Source organism: Nipponia nippon, unplaced genomic scaffold (assembly GCF_047370975.1).
Source record: "Nipponia nippon isolate SJK-2023a ecotype South Korea unplaced genomic scaffold, ASM4737097v1 scaffold_8, whole genome shotgun sequence".
Classification (NCBI taxonomy): domain Eukaryota; kingdom Metazoa; phylum Chordata; class Aves; order Pelecaniformes; family Threskiornithidae; genus Nipponia; species Nipponia nippon.
The window spans coordinates 28796135-28823021 of NW_028262402.1; the positions used below are offsets into that span (position 1 = coordinate 28796135).

Consider the following 26887-nt stretch of genomic DNA (forward strand, 5'->3'; position numbering starts at 1 on the left):
GATTTTTCATGGATAGAACATTGCACTGATGCCAGTGAAATTTTGGGATGAATAAGAACAATGGAAAGCTTCTAATAAGCTGGGAGAGAGGAAAGGGGAAAGCAGACTTGTGCTGGTTGTTAGAAAGCTACTTGCAAGCAGTATTGAAGAAGTCAGCAGATAAGATGTGCAAGAACAAGATGATACAAAAAAACAGTTATGAAAGATAACATGATGTATAAAAGGTGATGTCCACAGCTAGAAAAATCAAAATGAGTTCTAAGAAGGAAAACTGCAGCCTCAGATCATATCCAATGCCCACATGCGTAGGGTTCATCTACTTAAGGTCAACTCAAATAGACGCTGTTAAAGTGATGGCTGCTATGTATGCTGAAGATGACAAATAGCCAGGAAATGTCTGGCTCGATCCCAATTCTCCTGCTCCCCTCATTGTACTGGTTTTGGCTGGGATAAAATTCATTTTCTTCATAGTAGTTAGTATGGGTCTGTGTTTTGGATTGGCTCCGAAAACAGTGTTGGTAACACAGGGATGTTTTAGTTACTGCTGAGCAGTGCTTACACAGCGTCAAGGCCTTTTCTGCTCCCCACACCGCCCCACCAGCGAGCAGGCTGGGGGTGCATAAGAAGTTGGGAGGGGACACAGATGGGACAGCTGATGCCAACTGACCAAAGGGATATTCCATGACATATGATGTCATGCTTGCAACAAAACAGGGTGGGGGGGTGGGGGTGGGGAGAGGAGGTTGGCCAGGGGCCACTGCTTGGGGACTGGCTGGACATGTTGGTGGTGAGCAGTTGTTTTCATTTGCATCACTTGTCTTTCTTGGGTTTTATTTTCCTGATTTTTTTTTCTCCTTCTTTCTCTTTTCCTTATGATTTCTTAAAATTATCTCTTTTTAATTATTAAACCGCTTTTATATCAATCCATAAGGTTCCCCCCCTTTTACCCTTCTGATTCTCCCCCCATCCCACCTTGGGGGGAGTGAGCAAGTGGCTGTGTGGTGCTTAGTTGCTGGCCGGGGGTTAAACCACAACACTCATAATGATTATTCACATGTCCAGAAAAAGAATGTAACTTTGAAGTGGTTGCTACTGTGATAAAAATTGAGCAGACACCAGATGCATCCCCTTGTGAAAAGTTTTATCTTCTTAAATTGATCTCCAAACTAAATTTTCAGCTAAATCAGGAGATACACCCCTAGAATGGATGACCTGTTTATGGGGAAAAGGAGCGAATCAGGTTATCCTCACCATGGAGGAGGCTCAAGGTTTAGTACTAAGGACTGGGGATTCTCTCACAAACCCTGCACGGCCAGAGGCAGACTTGCGGTGGGGCGATGCTGTCTGCTGGGCCAGGCAGGTCCCTGTCAGCTGCCGGGGAGGGATGGGGACAGGCAAGGGAGACGGTGGTGGGAGAATACTCAAGAGTTGCAGATCACCATACTGAAATCTGACATCTTGGACATGCTGGACAGATCAGAGCCTGTAGCTCAGGACAGGCAGCTGCCAAGTCTCCTGGGCACTACAGGGCAGGTCAGTCATGGGCCAGCCATGTGGGTTTTTACAGGGCTCAGGACAAAAGGCAGTGAGGTGGCTCACACCATCAAGAGGCCACTGTAATAGCCACTGTCATAGTGCAATTGCTGTATTACGATTATGTTGTGATTTCAGTATGTTGCTTTGCTAAATCAGAATGCCATGTAATGTTGAGTATCTTCAATTGGTATTAAAACATTAAACCCTCCTTGTCTGCAACATCTAAAAGAACCTGGTCAGAGTGCTGGACTGACACATATGTAACTACTGTCTTGTGTATGTAAAAGCATGCCCAGAATTTCAACTATGGATGCTTAAATTAACACCTACAGATAAATATTTGAGTTTCTCTATAGGTCTAAATAAACACATTATTTTTAAATTTAATACTATGTGCATGTTCCAAGCATAGCTTTGAAATATATATGTTGAAAACTTCCATGATAGTGGTAGTGTCATGCAAGAGACTCAAGCACTAGAAGTACCATTAACTTTCAACGTCTTCATAAATATTTTAATCTTTGCATTTTCATGTGAAAAATTGAAGAGGACACATACAAAGCTACAAAAATGGCAGTATTAAAATACTAGTACATCTTACAACACAAGCTCGTATCAAATCCTCAGGAACCTGCATTTCCAGCTGTAATGACATCTGAAATGTTTGGGTTTCAAAAATTAAGCCTTACATGCCAATTACTACAGTAAAGATCCTGTTTGCAATTTTTAATTATTTGGTCTTATAACGGTCAAACCACATGCTTATGAGGACTATTAGCTGGAAATTAAAAAAAAACCCAGTATCACAAAGAGCTTGATTAGAAAACCAAAGGACACTGGGACTTGACTACTACCACTAAACAACCTTTCTGATCATATTGCCAGCTATGTCTTCTGTATATAAGGTGTCTGCATTTTATTGATACATAATATAATAAAACATGTTTTATACAAATATGGTGGTGTTTTAGTAAAGACAAAAATACTTAGAAAAAGCAATCTGTTCTTCTGAAGTAGAGGAACCCTATCATCTTAACACAAACACACATTTTATGTTTTACATTACTGGCTGATGAGACGAAGTAAGATTTTGGCTACATCACCTCTAGTCGTTAAAAACACTACAGAAATAACACCCACACATTCTGCAGAATGGTTCAGCACAAAGCTTCTTTTCCGTCCTCTGCTCAAGGACTCTGAACCTGTACATAAGAAGGGAAGTCCAAAGCATTTAATCTTCCAAAGCGAAGAATAGGAACTTTAGATGTACACAGAAAGAAGATTGACTACAGAAGCTGCAATAAACATAAAGGAGAGCCTATGCAGACATTTGGGAATGGGTGTTTGCCCTGTTCACTAACTTTTCACCTTGGGAACCTCATATTTTTGATAGGATTCAACTTGTTCATTTATATAGTGAGCTCTAAACCAAAGCCTACTAAGACGACTAAGCACTGCTCAGCTTCTTATGTCAGTCAGTACCTTAAAATAGCTCCCAGTTCAATACACAAGTTATGGCATTTGGATATTTAATATGAATATAACAAGCTTTCAAGAAGATAGTATAGCAAGTATCCTAGGACAAACCCACTCTCATACTGACCACAAGCCTATTTGCCAGAATTCACCTTTGTATTTTGCACTGTCTTGAATTCAGTAATGCGTCAAGGAGCTTTTAAAGACATCTTCAGGTTAAACTATTGAATTGTGTAGGACTTCACTTGGCTAGACAGTTGAAGAAATTGTAGCAAGAGTTCACTGAATCATGAACATCTCTGTCCCCCTACAGCAGCGCTAAACAGGGGGATGGAACAGCACAGAATCCTTACATTTAGCATACTCTAGTAACAAGGTCAAAATTAGAATTAACTGATAAATCTTCCTGCCTCAAATCTTTCTTCGACCAGGAGAACTCCTTTAGCAGTATTTTTTTCCATTGCTACTGGAAAGCTGCAAGAACTCTATGAGCTACTCATAGGGCCAAAGTTCAGTAACATCCAGAGTTTGGAGTTGTACCTAAACTTCGGAGAAGATGATGGCACAGACAGAGGTAAGTGTTCAAGATGCCAACAGTACCACTTTATCACTCCGGACAGTATCTTCCTTACTGCTAACAAGATACACTCAAATAGTACACCTATAATCCTTGCAGTCTTCAGTGAGGATTCTGAAATCAAGACAATTAAAGAAGCCGACTTAAGCAGTTCATGCACATGTAACAGTAAGACAGCTTGATGTAGCAGTTGCATTGTTAAACACACACACAAGCACCCCCCCTCCCCCCCCAAATTTCACTGCCTGATCCCATTTCAGCCACCGAAAAACAACGATGATGTCTAGGTAAAATAGTAGTAACACACCAGAACCGCTTCAAACTGCTTTTTCTCCCATTTATTACCAAAGCATCTAAAACAAAGTAATGCTTTAAAGTAACCGCTAAAACAATTTCAGATATTATTTATAAAAAATAATAATAATAAAAAAATAAAGCAAATGCAGTTTTTACACATTAGGAAACTAGTTCCACACTTGAAGACCATATATTACATAATGCTGTAACCCTCAAAATCGCATCAGTAAGATGTACATGCCTTTATATGTTTAACAGCAGCATGTGAAAGACCATTTCTCTAATAGGAGCTTACACTAAAGTCCAGTGATGTGGAACAATATGTTCCAACAGACACAAGCACCAGTAGTAAAAATACAAAAAGTACACTGAACAGCCCCTGTCACACAGAGGAATAGCTATGGACCCCAAAGCACCTCTATTATCTCTTCCTTGCAAAGTATCATCTGATCCATGCCAAGTAAAACATTTGTTTCAAGCAGCTAATGCACAGTGGTCTTTGAATGGCTGCAAAAACTATTCCTTTGAAGTTGTAAAGCCCATTATAACCAATTCACAATAAAAATATTTAGAAATGCTGTTCTTTTTTTCCCTACAGAAATTAAGAAATCAATTGGAAATGCTAAAATTCTTCTGATGTGTAAGGATATCTTAAGTCCTGTGTATTTTGCTTTTTTGCAAGATTAAAGGAAGTAAAGCTACCACAAAATAAAACAGACATGAAACTTATCTTTATGTGGCAAGAAGTCAGCTCTGCAGAAGACTCTTCTTTCCCAATTTAGAATTAGCAAGAGCTTCTAGAGTTTCTTTACAGAGGTGTTTATTTGTAAATGCATGACATTTTAATGAGTGATGCCTATGATGTTGCATTGCTATGTCTTAATGACTTAAAACTTTTTTTTTTTTTTGTGGAGAGAGAATTTTTTTTTTTTTTTAAATTAACTTTTAACATACACTTACAATGCTGATGATCTCCTTCACCTAATGATTGTGGAACATAACAAAGCAGTAACCTGGCTTATATAAGTTCTCCTGAAACATCCAGTGCTATCTAAATAGCTTGGGACAGAAGCCTAATTAGTATTAGTCATTCTCTGTCAAGTGCCCAGTTCAAAGCAGAAAGGCATTTAAAAAATCCCAAACATTTCAAGGGCAGTATCTTAATGCAAATCTTTCAAGAGAAAAAAAAAAACAAACATCTGTGTACCAAGTGTTTTGGGGTCAAGCACAGTTTGGTCACAAGCTGCAGAGTGACTTCAAAGATGTTAATACTAATTAGAGAACAATAAAGGAGAGTTATTACATCCTATATAGCATGAATGCCATTGAATGGGTTTAAATTCACATTCTTTACCTCCTTTTAACTATGGAAAGACAAGTTCTAACCAGAACATTCCATGGAATTCCATATTTTAGGTAACCTCAAAATACTCTGTACAACTAAATTGCCCTGAACATAAAAACAGAAAAAATTAATACTGAACAAAAAACAAAGTACATGGATTAGTTTTAGTCTTCTTTGTAATAAGCAGCAAAGATTCAAACTTTGATGGATCTCAGCAAGGAAAAAATATTTATGTCTCAGTCACTTCCATAAAAGCACAGAAACACTTTTTTTTATATAGAAAGTGAGCACAAATTCCAACTCCCTGTCAAGAGCAATAGAATTAAGCATTTAATTGTCACAAGGTCTGTGTTTTTTGATGCTCAGTTCCTTAAAAATTCAACAGCAAAACTAGAAACCATGTTTCTGAATACTTCTACTTTACACTAGACAAAGACAGACATGGAAAAAGGATAAGACGAGACACACTAAACCAAACATTCTTTCAGGATGTTGACTCCATGGGAAGTACACATGTCACTTCAGCTGGTGGGTATAGCAGGAGAGATTAGTGAGAAGGCTGGGAGAAAGCTACTGGCAATGTTTTTATTATTGTCACATCAGATGGCACCCTCCATTCAATCCAGGAAAATCAGACAGACTCTTCAAAACACACCACAATATCTTATTTCTCTGAATATCATCTGTGTTTACAGCAAGCAGCAAAAGCCAGATGTTTCTAAGTTGTATTTCAGAATCTTCTGTGGGAACAGCAGTAATCCCACAGGAATTATTCTGCATCTGGAGGCTATTTCAGAATTACTTTCAGGGACCTAAGAAATACATCAACATACTTATTCACACCTAGTACTGCCCAACCTCAAGAGAGTTTGGGGAAGGAAGAAAGCTCTTTTAATCAATCAAAGCAGACCAGAAGTACAGAGATAAAATGAATTCTGACTCTGCCAGAAGATTTCACTGCAAACCTCATCAAGTCACATCTAGGAGTGGGACCTCTTTTCTCAGTTCACAAAGACAATTTACACTTGCTTTTAAATGGGAAAAAAAATACAAAAGCTTGTATACGACTTAATGTTTCCTAGTTCTTTTCTTTACTAAGAAACTACTTTGGTTTCAAACCACCCAGTAAAATCTTTACCATTGTTCCTGACCATCAGGCAGTTTGTTGGGATTCTGTACCTGTAGGAGATTACTGCTAGGAAGGACGCTAGAGGACCATGCCTGTTACTTATACAGCATTAAACAGGTGATCACTAGACTAAAAAAGGCCAAATCTAAGTGTAAACACAAGGGTCATCACAACTTATTTTACAACCAATTATACTATATAATGCTAATTAAAAAAACCTGTATTCCCCTATATTGGAGACAGACATAGACTAATTAGAGAGACAGGCATACTGCCATGCATAGGGGCAGCTGGCTGACCTACTGGAACCGTATCCTGGGAAACAACTCTATACTTTGACAAACTGTATGTAGGGAGCCTGTAGCCATGTACTCTACTGTTGTGAAAAAATAAAGTCTAGACTTCCTTCTTTTCTTCAGTGCTACCCTTTATTTCTCAAGATGGAACTATGAAGTATGTTTTCCAGTAAAGACATACTTCAAAAGCCTAGAGATTTTAATCAAAGGTACCTCTTCCTTTACACCTACTTTACAGCAAATAAAAGCATTTACTTTGTAGGCAGACAGACAGGACAGACGAAAATTGGCTTTTTCAAAGAAGCCACCACACCTCTAATGTCACTACTGATAAGTTCTCTACAATGGGATAAAATCAAAGTCAGTTTCAAAAAGCTTTGGTAATGCATTAAATTTTCTAACAGTAATCATATTGGCCTATACAAATACCAGACACAACCACTAGCTTATCTATATCTCCAGGTAGTGTTTTGTAGCCTGTACCTGATCCAAGAACCTCCTAGAATCCCACAATTTTATGATTTTACATGATTAACTGATCAAATATAAATTTTGTAAGCGATTTCTGTGCTTTCACCATATCTTTTAACCAGGAGGAAAAATTAATAATAGAAATAATACATGAATGCTGTATTATCTACTCCCAGGTGATAGCAATTTTATAGGCAGGACTTTTAAAAACGTATTTTCCACTTGAAGCATCTAAGCTGTTCTGAAACACTACATGTTTGTGTAGTTTCTTGGAAGTGGTGACCATCTTTAAAACCAGAAGGTAATAAGTGTCAAAATAAGATATTTGCATCAATAATGCTCTAACAGCAAATCCTGTTTGAAAGTTACTTGTTGACGTACAAGACTTTCTTTCACAGCTGTTCTAGCAAATCACAGAACCACAGAACGGACCTTTAAAGATCACCTAGCCCAACCCTGCTGCTGGGGAAGGGGACCTTTCACTAGATGAGGTTGCTCAAAGTCCCATCAAATCTGACCTTGAACACTTCCAATGACAGGGCATCCACAACTTCTTAGGGCAACCTGTTCCAGTGTCTTACCATTGCGAAACATTTCTTCCTTATGTTCAATCTAAATCTACCCTCTTTCTGTTTAAAACCATTACCCCTTCTCCTGTCACTACAGGCTTTGGTAAAAAGCCTCTCTCTATCTTTCTTATAAGCCCCCCTTATAAAATTTAAAGGCCTCCTCCAGGCTGAACATCCCAGCGCTCTCAGCCTTTCTTCATAAAAGGTGTTCCAGCTGTTTGGTCACTTTCATGGCCCTCCTCTGGACCTGCTCTAACAGGTCCATGTCTTTCTTGTGCTGGGAGCCCCAGATCTGGATGCAGGACTCCAGGTGGGGTCTCACGAGAGCAGAGCAGAGGGGCAGAATCACCTCCCTTGCCCTGCTGGCCACGCTTCTTTTGATGCAGCCAAGGATATGACTGGCTTTCTGGGCTACAAGTGCACATTGCTGGTTCATGTCCAATTTTTCATCCACCAGTACCCCCAGGTAATCTCCCAGGCTGTATCGATATTGGGGATTGCCCCAACCCAGGTGAAGAACCTTGCACTTTGTCTTTTTGAACTTCAAGTGATTCACACAGGCCCACTCCTCAAGCCTGCCAAGGTCCCTCTGGCTGGCGTCCTTTCCCTCTAGTAAATCACCTGCACCTCTCAGCTTGGTGTAATCTGCAAACTTGCCGAGGGTGCACTCAATCCCACTGTTTATGTCATTGATGAAAATACTAAATAGTACTGGTCCCAGTACAGACCCTTGAGGGACACTACTCGTTACTGGTTTCCAGTTGGAGATTGAGCTGTTGACTGTAACTCTTCAAATGCAGCCACCCAGCCAACTCCTTATCCATGTAACAGTATCTGTCAAACCTCTCTCCAATTATGTAGGTAACAAATGTCATGCTCACCCCCACTGTAACTGTCAGTACTAATTATTTCAAATAAAGTAACCGTCAAGTTTGGTAATCACTTAACTAGGGTAAATCCTTAACATTCCCAAATAAAATAATAAAAAACAAACAAACAACAACAAAAAAAAAAAAAACAGAAAAACAGAAAGAAACAAAAAAACCCCCACAAACCCAACCCAAAACATCACCATGACCACTTTGAAAGCCTACAAATCGTCGCAAGGATCAGACACACAGTTAATCTGAATGCACAGAACACTGCCACAACTGCAGCACTAAAAGTCATTCTTCCCTAGCAAATAAATTTTTAACATAAAACTAAGGAAGAATATCTGTTCACCTGCTTGTAACCAAATTCTCCTTCTAAAGAGAAGACAGAGTTGCCGCCTAAACCACTCTGTCACTTTACCTGGTTGCACTTTTGATAGCTTTCTCTGCTAGAAACACTTTTTAAAAAAATAAAAACCCTAAACAACTAACTCGCTATAATCTTAATTCATATCACATTGCAAGGCCTCTCTTCCAGCCATCAAACCCATCACTTTATAAACTCTGATGAACTCAATTACTGCATTTGCTGTTCCTTTCAAAGGAAGAATTTGACCGCTATCAGCGAAACTACTGGGTGCGATAAACAAATGTTCTGTCTTTCTTACTCAGTAGCTGCCTTTAGAAGGCCCATGCCCAACCTTCATTGTAGAGTGGGCTATGCAGTCTCCTAATGATGGCTGCCTGCTGTACTCTTTGCTAATGCGTATCCATGATCAAGAAATAAACAGCTGATAATTCCATTCCCTCCCTTCTTTCCCCCCCCCCCAAAAAAAAGCATTAAAAGCTATCTAGCCTGAGCCTACGAAATATGATCATAAGGAGGAGCCACAACAGCAAGGAGGTCAGCAGCTGTCTTCCTCAAGAATAAAATAGCCGGAGGCTGAACCCTGGCAACACCCAAGCCTAGGCCACGACTATGCCAAGAGCTGAGGCAGACCAAATATGTATGGTATTATGGGTTCTATTTAAATGACAGTGATACTACATCAATCAAATGATATAAGTTAAGGACTTCTCAGTTAAGATTAAAAAACTTCACAGAAAAAAAGATGAAGAGAAACTGTAACTGTTGTGTAGGGATTAAAAAGTAAAAATGGCATCTAAAGTGTGTCAATTTTAATGACAATTTGGCATGGTGACAGTTATAGGACAAACTATAATGAACAAATAATGGAACACATGACTCTTCAAAATAAATCTCTGAATTCTCTCTCTCTTTTTTTTTTAAAAGAGTCAAAAGAACAAATAGGAAGCAAAATTTTCTTTTCAATGTATTTAAGTAAAACTTCCTAGCTTAACTTGGTTGGTTTTCAGACAAAAAAATCTAGCCACATAATTACCCTCTACACCAGTTTCACATTATGACACTTCAAACCTGTGCGGTAGTTTTGTTGTTCACTGCATGTCACACTGAAGTCTTTAAATTAAATTCTTCTTAAGGTTGCTTTAAAAACCTAATGCCTGAATTCTTTGAACTTGGGCACAGTGCCCAGTTGATGTTTCGAAGTCAACAAGACTGAAGTTAAGTACCAGGTCAAAGCCTGTTCTCATTTCTTTTCTCTTAAAAATACAATTCTACTCCCACAGGTACTCTGCTAGTGTCAAGAGGAAGGATGACTTGTCAGTTGACGGAATGAAAACTCACTGAACCAAGCATTTAAGATTCTCTACTGGGTCTCCCCTTTGAAACAATTTTTAAAAGTGTTTGCTTAAGTTACCTTTGAAATCGGTAAATGTTTCAAATAAGTGACAGCAAATTAACACTAATGTAAGCTAATCACAGGTAAACACAGTTTTTAAAGTTTCTAAAGGGTTTAAAGGAAATTTTCCCATACCAGTTGCTTTAGTTCTCAATGAATTGGATGAGTATTTGAAAGCACCAGAATGGACTACTGCTTGGTTATTTTAAAAGTTCACTGAGCTTTCTCAATTACACATAACAGTTTCTTGAGGTTTTTAGAAAAGCACCAATTCACAATGGTTGGTGATAGAAAATATGCTGCATCATGTGTCTACAAAGTCTCTCCCTGCACAGGTCACTAACTAGTGAATTTTCCTGCAGCATAAAATAGGAAGCGAACTTCCCTGCCCCGAAAAACATGAAATAATTTTGTAACAGAAAAAAATTGACTAAATATACAAAACAATTTTATTACCTAATTGAGTTCAACTAAAAAAGAAATAATTGAACAGAAGAATGAACAACATTCATCTCCAACCTTTTCATTCTCAAAATGCTGGTCTGTAGAATTCCTAGCTTTCACATGATAACTTCTAGTCCCTGTCCCACACTAGTCTACACACAGCTGAAGCACAGTCTAGCTTAATTTATACAGGGCCAAGTATCAACCTACAGAACAATTCTCCGTTGGTCACTCGATGCTTTTTTTGCATCACTGCTGATAATCCTTACTACAGAGAACACAAGACTGACTGAGATTCATTAGTCTTTCAAGCTGCAAAACTTTGAGTAAGTCTAACTAGTCATAAGAGGATGAACGCTTACTCATATTGTGCATTTCTCTGAATAAAAAATTCCTTTAAAATACTTTGACTAACCTATTTCAGTTTAGAGAGCACACACAGTAGCAACAGTATTTGCATTTTTTGTAGTGTCTTCAAGAGATTCTCTTTTACAATTACTAGCTGATCAGCTTCTATAAAACCATGAAGAGTTTTACTCTAAGTTATAAATATATGGTGAACAAATTTGTTTACGTTGAAGCACTTCTGAGATGAACAAGAGAAATCCTCACCCTAATATATCCATGTAATCCTACAACAAAATTGATTTTGTTCCTTTTTAGAATTTTATGTAACTTACAGTTCTAATAAAACTTTGATATTATAGACTACATTAAACACTGCCTATATGTACATCTGTACTGCTAAACTAAATTTATGTATGCCTTTTCAATTCGTCAGCTTATATAACAAAAGTAAATGTTCTTTTAAGACAGGACTGATAACACCTTCATAAAACTATTAACATATATCTATAAAGTAAGAACACTTTTTACCCACTAAACCCAAACAAAACCACCCAGAAAAACACCTCACCTGCATCAGCTCTGGACCGCTGACCTGGTGATTTTCCAAATGGGGTCTTCATTCATCTGTGTTTAAGTGAGCAGCAAAGCTGCTGGACTAGGGTGAAAATCCAGTTCTTCCCAACTCCCAGGATATCTTCTTACTCTTGGAATAAGACAGCTACTTATTAATCCACCATTCAATCATGAATTTGTCCTTCCTCAAATGTAGAAGACGCACTTTCAATTACAGTATTCTGAAAAACAAAACAGGTAAAGTACAAATAGTTTGATTTGAGACTTGGTTGAGATAAGCATTAACTGACTTGGTTAAGATAAAAATATTCTGTTTATCTTTCATGCTCATTTTCATACTCAACAATAAGTTCCTTCATATTCTGTTACTCTGAAAACATTCAGCAGAGGGCATATAGGCAAGAACACAGCAAAACAAATACTAGAGCTGCTACCTTTCCCTCATATTCATAGGCAAGTTCCATATCACATAAAAGTCAACTACATACAGAAAGGAAAGTTTCTTAAAAACCACTGAGCTTACTACAGGGAAGAATGACTACTAGCTTAGAAGAAACTGTATTAGCTTCACCAGAGGTAAAGCAGAAATCAACTATTTCCATTTATGCACAACAAAACACCCTTGCATCCACATAGAACAGCTTTGCTTCAAAGAAGTTAAAAAAAAGGTACCAAAACACTGATTCCACTGCAATGACTACTCAAGCCACCCATCTGTTGAGTAAGTCATCATTTCACAGAAGATCTGCAGAAGTTTCTTGTGATTCTCCAGACCTAAACTCATCAGATTCCTAAAATATTTAGTCATCACATTCCTCAAGATGAGGGAGATAAGTGAGAACAACTTCATTAAAGTCCTTTTCAGGATTTAATTACAGAAACCTGTGATCACCTGAAAATTTGAAAAATTACAGGTTAATTTATTTCAGACTAACATATTTGGACAGGAACCATTTATCCAGATTAATCCATTACTTCAGTGCTGCATACAGCTAAGACAACTGAGGTCAAATCCTCCTTTTAGCTTCTTTTCCTCAAGAAATATCACTGCTGTCATCACACTCTCTGTAATGTGTTAATCAGCGCTAGTCTTCCCTCTTTTATTTCAGTTTTGGAACCCACTGTCAATTTTCATACAGGGGTTAAAAACAGAAGAATGCCCCTAACTAGTCATCCAGCTGAGGGAAAAAGCATACCTTATGCTCGTGCCTTAGTGAATAGGGGAACATAGAAGTACATGCCCTGAGGTATGGTAAAACTGTTATGGAGCAAAATGCATTTACATCTAACAACACTTGCCAATTCTTCCATGAATCACACCCATTAACTTCTAGGAACATTAGAGCAACACAGAGGAATACTCCTAGGAAAAAACAGCAATATGGAGACAAACAGTAATTTGCAGTTTGTATTTAGAAAGATCCGTACTATGTTTGGAAGAGCTAAACTCAGACATTCACAGTCAAAAATTCGTAAGAATTTGTGAAATTAAAGTTAAAAATTCAGTTACAGGAACTTAGTAGTTTTACCACATTTAATCTCTTCCTGAAATCTACCAGCGTATACACAACAATGCTGAATGATACCAGGGCAACAACAGTCAACTTTTAAAAAGCACCTGAAGATGCAATAGGAAGCAATTACCTTGCTTTACTTTACTAGAACACAGCATAAGGATTGTTTTTTCTACTAAACTAAAAAAATATTTTACTACGGATTAAAATAAATCAGCACAGAAGCATCACTGATTATGAAAACAAACTCTGAATTCAGAGCGCTGCTGTGATATATGACCATATTCAGTCTCACAGGCACTGCATAAGCATACAAGAAAGATCCAATTTTTGCCTCCAGGGGAACTACTAGTTGAGAATCAACTGTAATCTAGTGTTGTATTTTTCCACTTAACCCCCCCCCCCCAATAACCCCCCCAACCCCCAAAAAAGCATAAACTGAACAACCCTCCTGCCACAAAACCACAAACTGTGAAAAGCCTTCGGATTTACAAACTAACATACCCTTTTACAGTAAGCCATTGACCTATTATTCAAGAAGCTGTAAATATTTCATAGTACCTGTATGTATGACATACTTTCCCCCGCCCCGATTTCCAATTCATGGCAACAATATAAAGTACCATATAGGTATTTTAATTTCACTGGTTGTTAAGTAGCTAGGTTTATAAAAATGTAACAGCACAGAAGTTGTGGTTTTCTACCAGTTATTTTTTTTTTTAAATGGTATGTCCCCAATCATTACTACGGCACAAATCTGGAGCCATACTTCTAAAAGGGCAAATTACTTCCTAATCCTTTTAGAGTCACAATTCATTTGCTAACACTTCATTAAGTGTTTCACTGTGCTCTCTGAACATAAGGACACAAGGCTACTGAAGTAAAAACCTGATTCAGCAGTTCAAACTGTTTTTCTAGAAACTGAGCCAGTAGCTGTCACTAATTCAAAACCTCATGAAGATTTTTGCTGAAAGCAAATAAAACTTGAGTTTTCCTAAAACTCGCATTCTAAATTCAATTTACATTTCAGTTTCACACTGACAGTTCTGAGGATATTAATAAGGTGGGATAAAACCTGATTTTCTGAAAATAAACTCATGTACTTTGAGAATATCTTGACTTTTAAAGCATATGTAACTAAGTCCCACTTACAAGATTAAAAATAAACCAAAACCTGTGAAACTTAGGATTCTTAAATATGATTAATGACAAAACAACACATTTAATGCCATCATGCAAATATCTTAAACTCTTAATATGGAAAATCATCAAGAAAAAAAATTAACTCACAAAATGCAAAACGTTATTACAAAATTTTATTACAAGTCTCGAAGAATGTCATGTTCCACATAAAAGTAGAAAAGAAGTTTTTTAACATACTTCTGACATACTCAGTAGCAATAAGCTATACTGTTAAGGAAGAATAGTAACTCCTTGTTTGGATGCATGTAAGATGTCTTATGAAACAATCAACTTTTTAGGGTAATTCTGCTGATAGCAGCAGATACAGCAAAACCAGCACAAGTAGCTTTTTTGGATCCGAACTGACACATCCAAAACAACTTATACTAGTCTTTACAGACTGCCCGTAACTTTCAGAAGAGAAGTGCCACTGACTACCAGTTGGGCACTGATTTCCACAACCCCTGCGAGCACAGGTCACCAGCAGCACAGCTGCAGGTTTCACTTAGAGACAGGCATTCTTTTGACTTGTCATCAGCCACAACTACTCACCACCCCAGGTGTTTCGCTTGTTTGTTTTTACAAGCCTTCCTAGATCACAGCACACATATAAAAAAAAAAATGTGGAGATTAGATGACTACTTTGTCTGGTAGTGTTCTAATTATTGTGGAGTGTTTCACAGAAGGTCAAGTGTTAGACTAAAAGCACAAGCCCTACAAGTTGTCAATCATACCTGTTTTAATAAGAATGGTACAATCCTGCTACTGGAGTAGGGAGGAAGACACAATATTAAGACAGGAAAAAAATAAAGCTATGTTAAGAAATTATTTTTGAAGTATAAAGGCAAAAGGAGGAAAAAAATCAGCATGCCCACAGACTGCAGCTTTTACTGTGAACGAGCTTAACCCCCTCTATAAAGTTAGATGTTTAGAAACATTAAAAAGTTTTTATATGAGCTTTTAACTTTATGAAAATAAGTGTAAACACCTAAAATAACTCTCTAGCTTAAGTTTCAGTTAACTTTCATGCTTGTTTTCCACCAAACTGCATGCATGTCACTGCAACACACAGTACAATGTTGTTTACCACATTTAGTGAAAGCTTCACGACCCTACTATCCATGGAAGAGGGATGTTAGTAGCACAAAAACATAGTTGCCATAATTAATACTAACGGCATTAAAACCAAAGTTAAGTGCCTCACTCCTAAATAGCGTATCTGAATTTTACCATCATGAACACAGAAGGAAATAGTATCAGAACATTTGATGAGGCATTGATTTTTGGGGTAAAATTTTGGAAGGAGAGGGAGGGTAATAGCATGTGTTGCTTGTATCTCTGAGATGCAGAACTGCAAATTCAGGTTATACACCCTTTGATGTTAAGGATGGGCTGGCACCTCCTGAGGAGGTCTGTTCCTGCTTCCCGCGCTCGCAGCCAGCAGGCCTTCTGGCACCACCTGGCGGACTCCAACATTTTCACTTTGATTCCTAAAACACTTCTCTTGCATGCAACTCCCCCCCTACAAGTCTGCACTGGTAGTTGAGGACCAGCACACCACAAGAGTGTTCGGTGGAAGGAGCCATTCTGAAATTAAATGCATCAGCTGAAGAGATTCCTTGGTAAGCAGTATTGTGATTTCCATAACGCAGCTCAGAACTGCTGGTACATGTTTCAGTTGAAGTAGTACCATGGTTTCAGCACTAACAAGTTGGATGAAGCATGTCTGTTATTTACACTCCCTAATTCTTACCATATGAACAGAAAGGATCATCCTATGCAAGTCTTCTGCACCCCCTTCCACAAAGGCAATCTTAATGTTAAAATATCTCCTAATAACAGAGAGAATAAAAATACTTGCCCAGTTTTAGTTTGTGTTACTTTGTTTTCCTTCCCTAATAAAAAACCCCAAACACTTTTCTGTGGTGTAAGAATTCAACCACTCAAATTCCAAATTTGTTTGGAAGTATTCTACAGGTTCATCCAGCATATTGGTTATTAATAACTTTTTTTTATCCTATCACTAGGATTTTGTGTGGGTAGTAACATCTGATGTCTGAAAAGAAAGATTGCAGTATGTAAAATCTGAGCATAGAAGTGTGATTTACAGCTGACAACCATGAAGAACAATACATTTCAACTATGGATTTATAAGCCGAAAGACCCCAAATCATGTACTACTATCCCTCCCCTGTGATAGCCTCTGCAGTTTTTCCTCTACCCACAGATGTTTTATCTGTCTACAGTTGTACAGAAACAAGCAGCACTGGCATGCAACTGTATGTGCAAATATACAAACACACATACACACAAATGCACATGTGTTTCATTGCATGGGTCTTTGAACAACCTGATCTAGTTGAAGATGTCCCTGCGCACGGCAGGGGGGTTGGACTGGATGATCTTTGAAGGTCCCTTCCAACACAAACCCCACTCTGTGATTCTATGACAGATATAAAAACTTAAATAAAATTTTAAGTTACCTTCACGCGACAATGCTATAGTGATGCACTGCAGATTATTCAGCAGAAGACTGAAAGATTCTGAAATTTGTGCAACTATCTCTTGTTGATAGCGTGTGTATTCAAGCGACTTTTGTTGAGAATGGGACTGCAAATACTCTACAGTTCCTGCTAAAGAGGAAGCAGCACATGCATACACCCAATGAATTCTAGGGATCAGACTATGATACTTTATGATGATTATGGACTTGAATAAAAATGTTTAACCTTTCAGCAAACTCCTGTATTTTAATTTTTTGTTAACAAGATAGAATGCAAGAGACAGCACACTGCAGTTTCTATTCATAAGTAATTATTTATTAAAACATTTTAGCATAAACAAATGGAGAGACTATTTACCATAATACAGAGCAAAAAAGGGCTTGCTGGTAAGTTCTGAAGACAAGAACTTCATATTATAGCATAAAACCAGGGAAGCTGACATAATTTAGGCATCCTAAAAAACCTGAAAACACTATAATAAAAGCACAACTATCAACAGTAATATTATTTTGAAGAATTATCCCAATGGCTCAGAATTAGATAGGTAGCTTTACAAAGGATACTAATCTGTCAGAAGTCTTCTTAGTCAACAGTTTGAACAAGTTTTGTCTAAATCTTCTTCCAGCACATGTCCTTACCATAGCTTTACTGAAGTTAGAAACAGTATTTCAGATGAAATGTGGATTTTTTTAAAATTAACTTCATTAACTTGAAGCATTAGTACAGTTTTACATGAACACATGCAAATATTAACTCTTGAAGACTGCATTCAAAATTCTTACACACAACAACAAAAAAAAAGAACATCCACAGAAATCCTGAAAGTATAATTTCCAATGTTTCCTATCCATGCTTTTTATCTCTTGAATTAGCAAACTGTAACTCTTACTGAGACAACAGTAAAGTCTGTTCTTTATTTCCACTGCATTTTCCCTATGAGATACATCATTAAAGCAGTCTGTCTCACTTAATCCAATCTCACATTTAAGAACTCTTAGTTTTGCAACAGATGTAATTTGAAAAGAACTCTGACTGTTTCAGCCACTTTGTAAAGACAGCAGCAAGAACTTCATCAGAATCAGTATTATAAAACAGTGTTTTAAACAAACTTGCTTATCTTCTTTAATTTCAGTGACTTAATGACCACCCTCCCAGCATCAGAGTATCATCCTGCAAGACTAGTTTTCAGGACTCCCACACTACAGTTCTAAATTGTTGTAAAAGCATCAGTAAAGAGAGCAGGTGAGCACAGGATTCTCAGTTCCTATGTCAGAATGCACCCATTTCTGATTTAAAAAAAAAAAACCAACTGTTACAGGTTAAACGCTAAAAAGATGTTTCCTCCAAAAGCTTATAAAATAATCTTTAGCCTAGTCTGCATTACCCTTATGCTTACATAAATAGTTACTGTGGGAGATGCAAGGTACAGAAGTTCTTAAGTGTGTTCTTGCCTGCATTAGAGCACCCATCCATCAATAGCCTGGAACACACACAAAAAAAAAAGCAAGTAGGATTTTTCACCTTCTACGGAAAAACACCAAACAAATAACAAAACCCTGACTAATTACATTCAACACTACCACTGTGGACAACTGTTCAGAATTACAGGAAGAACACACTAAGTCCCGTTTGGACATATTTTGCTAGCATCTGCTCCTTGAAAAGCTCTGTATTACTGGGAGAGAGATCAATTTCACGAAGTTAATTCTGAGCATCCTACAATGAAGGGTAAGGTGTTTGTCTTAAACATTGACAGAAGTAAGCACTGCATTCTTAAAATAAAATCCATAGGTGAAAAACAGCCATAAAATGTGAGATTTCCCAAATGTTTTCCACCCCAAGAAAACAGTCGATGGATCTGACTAGTGCCACATGAGTGAAACTGATTATTAAAGTTTAGCTGTCTAGAAATTAAGCACTGAAGGAGGCAGTCTCTCCAGACAGTATGAACTACTTTTTTGAAAGTTCAGGTATCTAGAATCAAACTCCTACTTTTTAGAAATATACCAAGATGGCACTTTTTGAAGTGCATCTAAATCCTACTGCAATCAAAGGATTATTTCAGACTTTCTGGTCAACTACAGATTACGGTGATGCCATCTCATTCTCATCTGACTGGCTTGATATTTAATGCTAGGCCTCAGTATACAATATAAACTCCATATCCAACATGACTGTAGGATTCTGGCCTCAAAAAGCATCAGTCTCCACAAGTGGCATACCATAAACACAGTTCCAAGGGATTCCCTGTGAAATGCACAGCATTTACACATAGCAAAGATTTTACTCAGTAGGGCGCAAGTGGAAGCAGAGAGTAAATAGTAAACTGTCCAAGATAAACTGCCTGGAGATGACTCAACTAGAAGAGCCTGGAAGAGCCTAACAGCTCTCTGACAAACAGCTATCTGAACATCTGTACAGTGAAAGCACAGAAGTACCTCAGATGTATTTCAGTTTACCTTTTTTTTTTTTCCAGTCTAGATTAAAGCTATTACAGATAATTAGCAGTAACTTTTGACCATAATAGCAGCCAAAATTAGGCACATATACTGTGACGCAGTGTGTACTGCAGTGCAGCCTGCGTGCCCTTCATATTATTTCTTTCCCTCTTTCTCTCTCAGTTCAATCCCACCAATCTTCATATAATCTTTATCTGTTTGCACAATATCACGGTTTTCATCTGCCATTCGGGTACCGCTTAGAAAGAATATCTGGCTTTCTTCCTTTGCAGAATCTTTCATGTGGATGATAGTATTTCAGCACATTCGAACACATGACTTAATACTTTAAGTATGTACTACCACATGATAAGAGAACTGGTATTTACCTCCAGGGTTACGAAGTCCCAGGTTGTACCAGTCTAGTTTTTCTATTTATGCTTCAGTGGGACAGGAAAAAAGCACTTAGAACAAATTGTCCAAAGATTCTTCGCAAACAAAAGCAGAAGTTAAAGTGTGATCCATCAGAGACTTGGAAATATCTTCTACAGTTTCCTGCATTTAAAAGTTAGGTAGGAATCTCAACATAATCTGTAAGGAGTTCCATTATTAACTTTCCAATATCTGTCCAAGTAGTTTGAGAAATCACTGTGTGGGAAGCTTTAATGTGCAGTTATGGTAATGAAACCCTTCTCTAGAAGCCTACAGAGCTATGAGATCAATGCATAAAAAGTCTTCCCATAGATTTCTTTTCTAGCATGAAATTAAGATCATAGTATAAGGATAAATGATTAAGGATAGAATTGATCAGAAGTTTGAAAGTGCCTTAACCGTTAACAAGTTAAGTGAGCTGCATCTATTTTCTTGCTGACTTCACAAATGGTCAGAGGACTACTCTTAGAGAGCACCAAGACTAGACATAAAGAAGAAAGTTAAGTGCTACACAGAATTAGCAGTTACCCTACACAGACTGCCACCCAGAAGTTACAAAATTGAACTCATGTCTCTGCCACTTTACATAGAAAGATCCGTATATGTTCTCAGAGGCTTGACATTATGTCACAGCGTCAACACTTCACGCAGCAGAAAAATGTAATTGCCAAATAATTAAGAGTGACAATTTTGACACTGATATTAAGCAAAAATTTTGTAACTAGACTTCATCGCTTGGGTCATATCAGAATCACTTTATATATTCAAAATTGCCTAAAAATATTACTTTGGATTCTTTTAACAGAGTAGGAGCTGTTAAATGAAAGAGAAAGTGGGAACAAGAACCCCAATACATATGTTTTTGATCAATGAAATCTGATAGAGAAGCTTGCAACCTATATGTTAAAACTATGAGGCAGTTTTCCCTTGATCTTATTTCAGCAAATGCTATACTACCAAGAACACTGTAAAACACAGCCCACGATCGAATTACAGAACTGCAATATGAACAGTCGTAGCCCAAGATGATGAAACTCCAAGATAACAGTGTAACTAATGTTTAGATTTTACTTAGATTTCGTATTTCACAACAATTAAAAAAATCCGCTCAAAGAATATGCAAATTAAACACAAAGCAAAGAAGCAGCGTACAATACAGTGCATCCTGAAAACAATCTAAAATATTTGAAACTTATCTAAAAATTACATTTAAGAAAAGTACAATGCAGAAATCAAACCCTGGAAAAGTTAAATTGAACTGTTAAATTCAAAGTTAAATTCAACTGTTTTGCATACAGACACTGCTTGATAAGTTAAAGTCTAAGGTTTGTGTTTGTGGGTTTTTTTTTGGTTTGTTTTTTGTTTTTTGGGTTTTTTTTGGTTTTTTTTTTTTTTAAGATTTTTATTCTACAGAACTCTGGGAAATTTTTCTCTTACTGTAAAGCATATAAATCATTACGAACTTTTTTCCTAGTAGGATCCTTGGAACTTGCCACAATGCATTGCTATTTAATAAAGACTTAAAGAAATATTAAAGGCAAAGTCGTGCACCTGTTACATTTGCTTCACTCTAATCACGGCTTTCTTTACAAAAGCACAATTATTTCAGTGTTCTTTAGAGCTCTGCTATTCTCACATTTCACAACATTTTAAGTACATGGATAATAACTGGTTCAGAGGCGAGATAAGCCTTAACAAGCGCACAACAGAAGTGACTATTAATACTGCATATGTTCATTCAAGTGCTTCGTTTGAGGGTACACCAGGTTAAGAAGTCCATGCCACCATCAGCACTTAGAGCTTGCCTGGCTCTGCCCACATTTATTATACAGTTACCCTTTCACATTGGCTAGGTCTTTTTACCTGTCAAAACCACTTGTCACGCTACCATAGTTTCTAAAGCTACCTGCCACTCCAGAATACTGAATTAAAGCAAACCAAGAAGTCTTTCACTTCTTTCTAAACTTTGTTTAAAGACCTCATTTCCCAAGCACTGCCTTACACTCTTTCTGCATTACCCTTCTCCCTGACTTCAGCCTCCAGTCTTCCTGCATTTACATAAGTCATTTTACCATTGCTTTACAGAAGAATTCCTCCAGTCATTTGACAATGACCAGTTTGATCAGCTGCCCAACTCTTTCTTTATGTAGTTCCTCATACCAATACTCTCTTGGGATTACTGCATTTTTTTCTCTCCTAGTCTCTTTGCAGAACTAGCTGCAGTACATGCTGCTCTGTGGTTTCTGGTTTCTCACTGAGGGCTACTTGTCACAAATAACTTTCAGCCATCAACTCTGGAAAACTGCATTTCAGTCAATAACAAAACCATTAAAGAAAAGGCACAAAGCAGAACACAGAATACAAACAGAAAAAGTCTCACTGGTTGTCTTCAGCAGCACAACAAATGACACACTACCGAATTATGGTTGCAATCCTATCCAGCCCACACAACGCTGGACAGAAAGAAAACATCGCATGGACTTAGGGAGCTCTGCTGCCAAACGCCAGTGGGTCTCTGCTAAGTATGCACGAACGGGAACTGCTCAGGGCTTATTTGTTCAGAGTTGAAGTTCTTCATTAGCAGTTCGCTACTTTTCTTTTTAGTAAAAACACGCTATGTCCTCATCAAAGATATGTATACTCTTTACACTCCTCAGTTTCACCTCTGATCTGAAGGTTAAAGTATTGGATCAAGAAGCCTACAGTTTCTCCCTGCAGAAAAAGTAAAACTAGTTTTCCTAGTTATATCACCATGAAGACAATTAAGCAATTTTGATTTAAGTTCTATTCGAAGTTCACTCCAAAGAGCTTAAAGCGTGCATCCAGAATAAGAGTTCAAGTGTTAATGGCCAATCTCGGGCAGTCAAAAGCAATTGCAAACGAGCCCTCCCAAATTTAAGCATGAAGTAGCTTCCAGCATAAACAGAACCATGGGCAGAGTCACAGCACCACAGTCCCCCAGTACCACAAAATTCTTATATGCCTTCTTTAGAAGCATTTCCCAACTGTACTATCATCCTACCAGTCCAAAATGCAATAAAAGGAAGCCATTTTTAATCCCTAATCTTACACCAATGTATTTTGACCAGCTCCTACACACCATTCTTTCCATCATTTTGTTAGAGGATGGATGTTTCTCCATGAAGTTTTAGCACAAGTGGTTCCCTTCCACCTTCCACCCAATGATCTCTCATTTACAATTAAATTCATAAGGCCATCCAAATTAATAAAAAGTCTATAGCAGAAATTCAGTTCATCAGCTACTACCTTAACGAAAATCTAAAGGTGAATATGCTTTCTAACACATTGGCAGCTCTTAGTTCCCAAACACTCATTGCAGTGAAGTACTGTATCTTCATTAATGAACCACATTTGTCAGAAACTTTAACTGACATTTGACAAGTCAAGTCATAAATAATTTTCAGTTACGTATTCAACAGTTTTAGCCAGCCAACAGCAAAATGCAGGACACACATAAGCAAGTAGACTGCAATTTCTAGTTTTTTTAAGTTTAAAAGAGAGAATGTTTCAAAAATATTATTTAAAATATTCGTTAAGTTATCCAAACTATTGCCTTTATACTGTAAATGAGAGCAGTATTTTCCATTATGCTACATAAAACTCAACAGCTCATACACTTCATCTTATATTACTAGACACAACTTTAAGGAAAAAAAAAAGGCCGCACAGGGTTAGGAAGTTTTAAAAATTTCTTTCCAGTTTAAAATAAGTAATTTTACCAAATTCTGCAAATCGACCAAAATTAGTTAATATCATTAAGAAGTAAAGTCCTGCCACACACTATACTAGCTCTAACTTCACCAGCCTTTCTCCCTTGATGAGTGAATATGCAACCAAAAATAGTTGATTTTCCTCACTGTTCAGCAGAAAACACTTAGGAAGACGGCTAATGAAAACAAGCACTGGTCAGAGTGAATTTCATGTACATGCATCCATGCATGCACAACTGTGTACAGCAGGAGAAAGAACTATACTGGTTAATTCAAGTGACCTCTTCACCTTATAGGTTTAAAAGGTGGAACAACTCTAAACCCAGAAAGAACTTTACCTACTACAGCTGAACACAAAATACATTTATGCACTCTGCATACATTAAGCAAGGGACAGTCTTGAGGTATACAGAATGAGGGACATAACCAATATTTCTAGAGAAAGAGCTAAAGGTTTTCCCATTTTATTGTTAAAGTCAGCAAAATAATTAAGGCTATCAGTTGTAGATCTACAGGAAATCCATTCCTGTTCCATGTACACGGGGGACACAGTTTCCCTTTTACAGGAGGCAATCACATAATATTTTTCTTTCTGACCTGCTTACCATCCATTACTTTGTTGAAACAGTATAGATATCTAAGTATATGACTACTAACTACACAGGAGTTTCTTCCCTGTTATCTGCAGCTGAAGAAGTTTTCAGAGCAGGAACAGTTCTCATTTATAGTTTTCTTATTTCAACAGTATCTTCTATCACAATTAAGACATGACTTTATCTACTCTACATGGCATGCAACCTGTGACAACAGAAACTACTGTATTAGAAATGCTTCAGGCATTGTCAATATCCATTTAGAGGCCAAATATTCCAGCTGTGAACAATGCACTGAATATATGGCCCAATTTTTCATCAACTCAGCATCTCCCTCTCTTGCTGTTTTTAATAGGATCTAAGTATTGCAAAATCCATCTCGAGCTTCTCTAATACTACAGCTGTTTCTAGAAGGCCTTCAGAAACACAAGTATTCTTCATGGTAGCTAGTTCAACTAGCAATGCATTGCATTGTTGATTTTTTTTAAAATGGAAAGTTACTCTAATTCATCCTTAGGCATGTGAGATCCACCTCCATACGAAACAGTCGTACATAAGGCTGGGTCTTGCTAGTCCTCTAAAACAAAAGCTATCTTTTCTAGGTTTAAATGCCAATGCTGAAAGGTTCTACAGATCACCTACTTTAACACCCAGCTTACGCATATATTTTAAAACTCTGCATTTACATTACATTTAACATCTGTCTACCTGTAAGGCTGGCTGGAATCAAGTTCCTCTGCTGAGGTCTCCTACTAACCCAGTATAATGCTTAAATAGGAAAAGGCAAGAGTGTGATTTAATGTGATCTTGTTTCTATGAAGAGTCATAGAACAGGATGCTTTTTTGTATTGGTGGAGTTGGAGATTGAGCTAATGTCTCACTTAAGGCTAAGATTTGGTTGAAAAGAAACCTCTCTGCTTTTTCTTCCCTTAATTCCCCAGGACACTGGCAATTAAATTAGAACTTCACTGACAAGTTGGTGAATTTTGTTTCTTCTATTACAAGCCTTAACACTTAATTCTACTAATATGTAGGTAGTCCAGTCACCTAATAGAGTATGATAATCCTGACCCTCAAAGTAAGATGAATTTATCACACTGTACAATTCTCTTCATACGGCTTAAGAACACCAGTATTCTAGCTTTTTTTTTTTTCTGAGAACAGTGGAAGAACAACATTTTTTCCCTCAACAGTATGATCCATACAGCACCCCATTAAAAAAAACTGTTATGCAAAAAAACCCTAATGAAACCCCCCTAAACTAACTATACTGAACTCTCAAGTTGTATTTGAGTTTTATCTGGATTTTCTTTTACTAGCTTTTAAAAAGAACTGTTACCAACTCATACAAAACCGAAGCAAAAGTTTTCCTAAAAATGTGTACATTATTCATTTATAGCTTTTCCAACTACGCCTGAATTATTCTGTATGCTGAAGGCTTCAAAGATAGATAATAAGTGCTTTCCCCCACACCCATACTGTGTATAATAAAACAGCATCTTAGAGAAGTGGGCCTTAAAAAAGTCCTCAAAATGATCACCTATTTTAAGCTCTTTCCTTGATGGTAGGTTAAATTGATTTTGTAAGCATGCTTCCATTTTATCTTTCAAATCACTAACAGAACTTGAATGAAAACTAATCTAAGGACATGCTAAGCATGGTTTATCAGAACTCCCCAGGAGCCCAGGAGACCATGTAACAAGTTATACCTACAAGAATCTTCTACAGCTGAAGAAACTAACCTTTCTAACAAAAACTACTTCCCAGCATGCACCTACAATTTATTTCTTATATTTACAGCTTCCATAAGTAGGTTAAATTAAGTGATGTTTTCATCTGAAAAGGCTATCTGACTGATGAAATCAATCTGTTCTGATACAATTCCCCCACAGTACTTTACTGTATTTAAGAAAAACACGTCTGTTCTAAGAGATCACACATTTTCTTTCTCAAAATTCACAAAAGCTCTTGCAACCATTGTTGCAAATCCATATGTAGCAAAAATACAGTAATTTAAAAAAGAGTAAATAACAATGAGGTAATCACAAGTTTCCAGACAGGCAATCTGGTATACACAAACACCTGAAAACTTACCACATATTACAAGTGCCCGCAAGTATACCTCAATACCCGCATCAGGAACACAAAGAATAACAACTCAATGAACTTCAACAGTAAGAACTCCTCTGTTTTACCCTCACAAGCTTTTAATAGCAGTGATTGACTGGACACCTCTCAACCCTCAGACAGGCAGCAATGAAGTGTGACTTATTAGCTCTAATGACCAAACCAATCCAAGATGTGGGACAATTCACTACCAGTTTTTTAAAACTGTTTCCTAAAGAGTGGTAAAAGATTGGCAAACATTTACTTGAAGCTAATGTAAGCCCAACAGAAAGTAAGAAATCCCTATAAATAATTGTAGGCAAATTTGCACCATTCCAGCCCATTAGTGACTGATGTTGCTGTTTAAACTGTTCAGAAAAGAACTCTGAAGTAACAGGAGAAAGAATCATCCTTCAGCATGGCAGAAAATTGAGGAAATAATCATAAATATTATGCTTTAGTAAAATCTGTGAACATTTAATTCTCCATAAAATACTCTAGCACAGCTCCACAACAACTTTTCAACTTGCAGCCTTATTTATGTGTCAGGCATAGAGGTCACTAAAGTGAAAGCAATACAAAAACCACTTTTATACTTAGCTTTGCGTTGGGTATAACCAGCAAATTAATACAGTTCTCTGAACTTAGGAACTTCCATAGCATGCAGCCTCTGTCACACCTGCATACACAC

General features: G+C 37.3%; 1 protein-coding gene across 6 annotated transcripts in view; it reads right to left on the minus strand.

The window, feature by feature from the left end:
• The window catches only part of SPIN1 (spindlin 1), a 57033-nt gene that overhangs the window by 13809 nt on the left and 16337 nt on the right, over positions 1-26887 (minus strand). For 5 of the 6 annotated variants that reach the window (XM_087741858.1, XM_087741860.1, XM_087741856.1 and 2 more), the window contains exon 2: positions 11692-11917. In XM_087741858.1, coding sequence (XP_087597984.1) covers positions 11692-11743 — 52 coding nt within the window. In that variant the 5' untranslated portion in view covers positions 11744-11917. Of the gene's footprint in view, positions 1-2676; positions 2739-11691; positions 11918-26887 lie in introns of all 6 variants that reach the window. The other variant, XM_087741862.1, reaches the window with a different exon arrangement.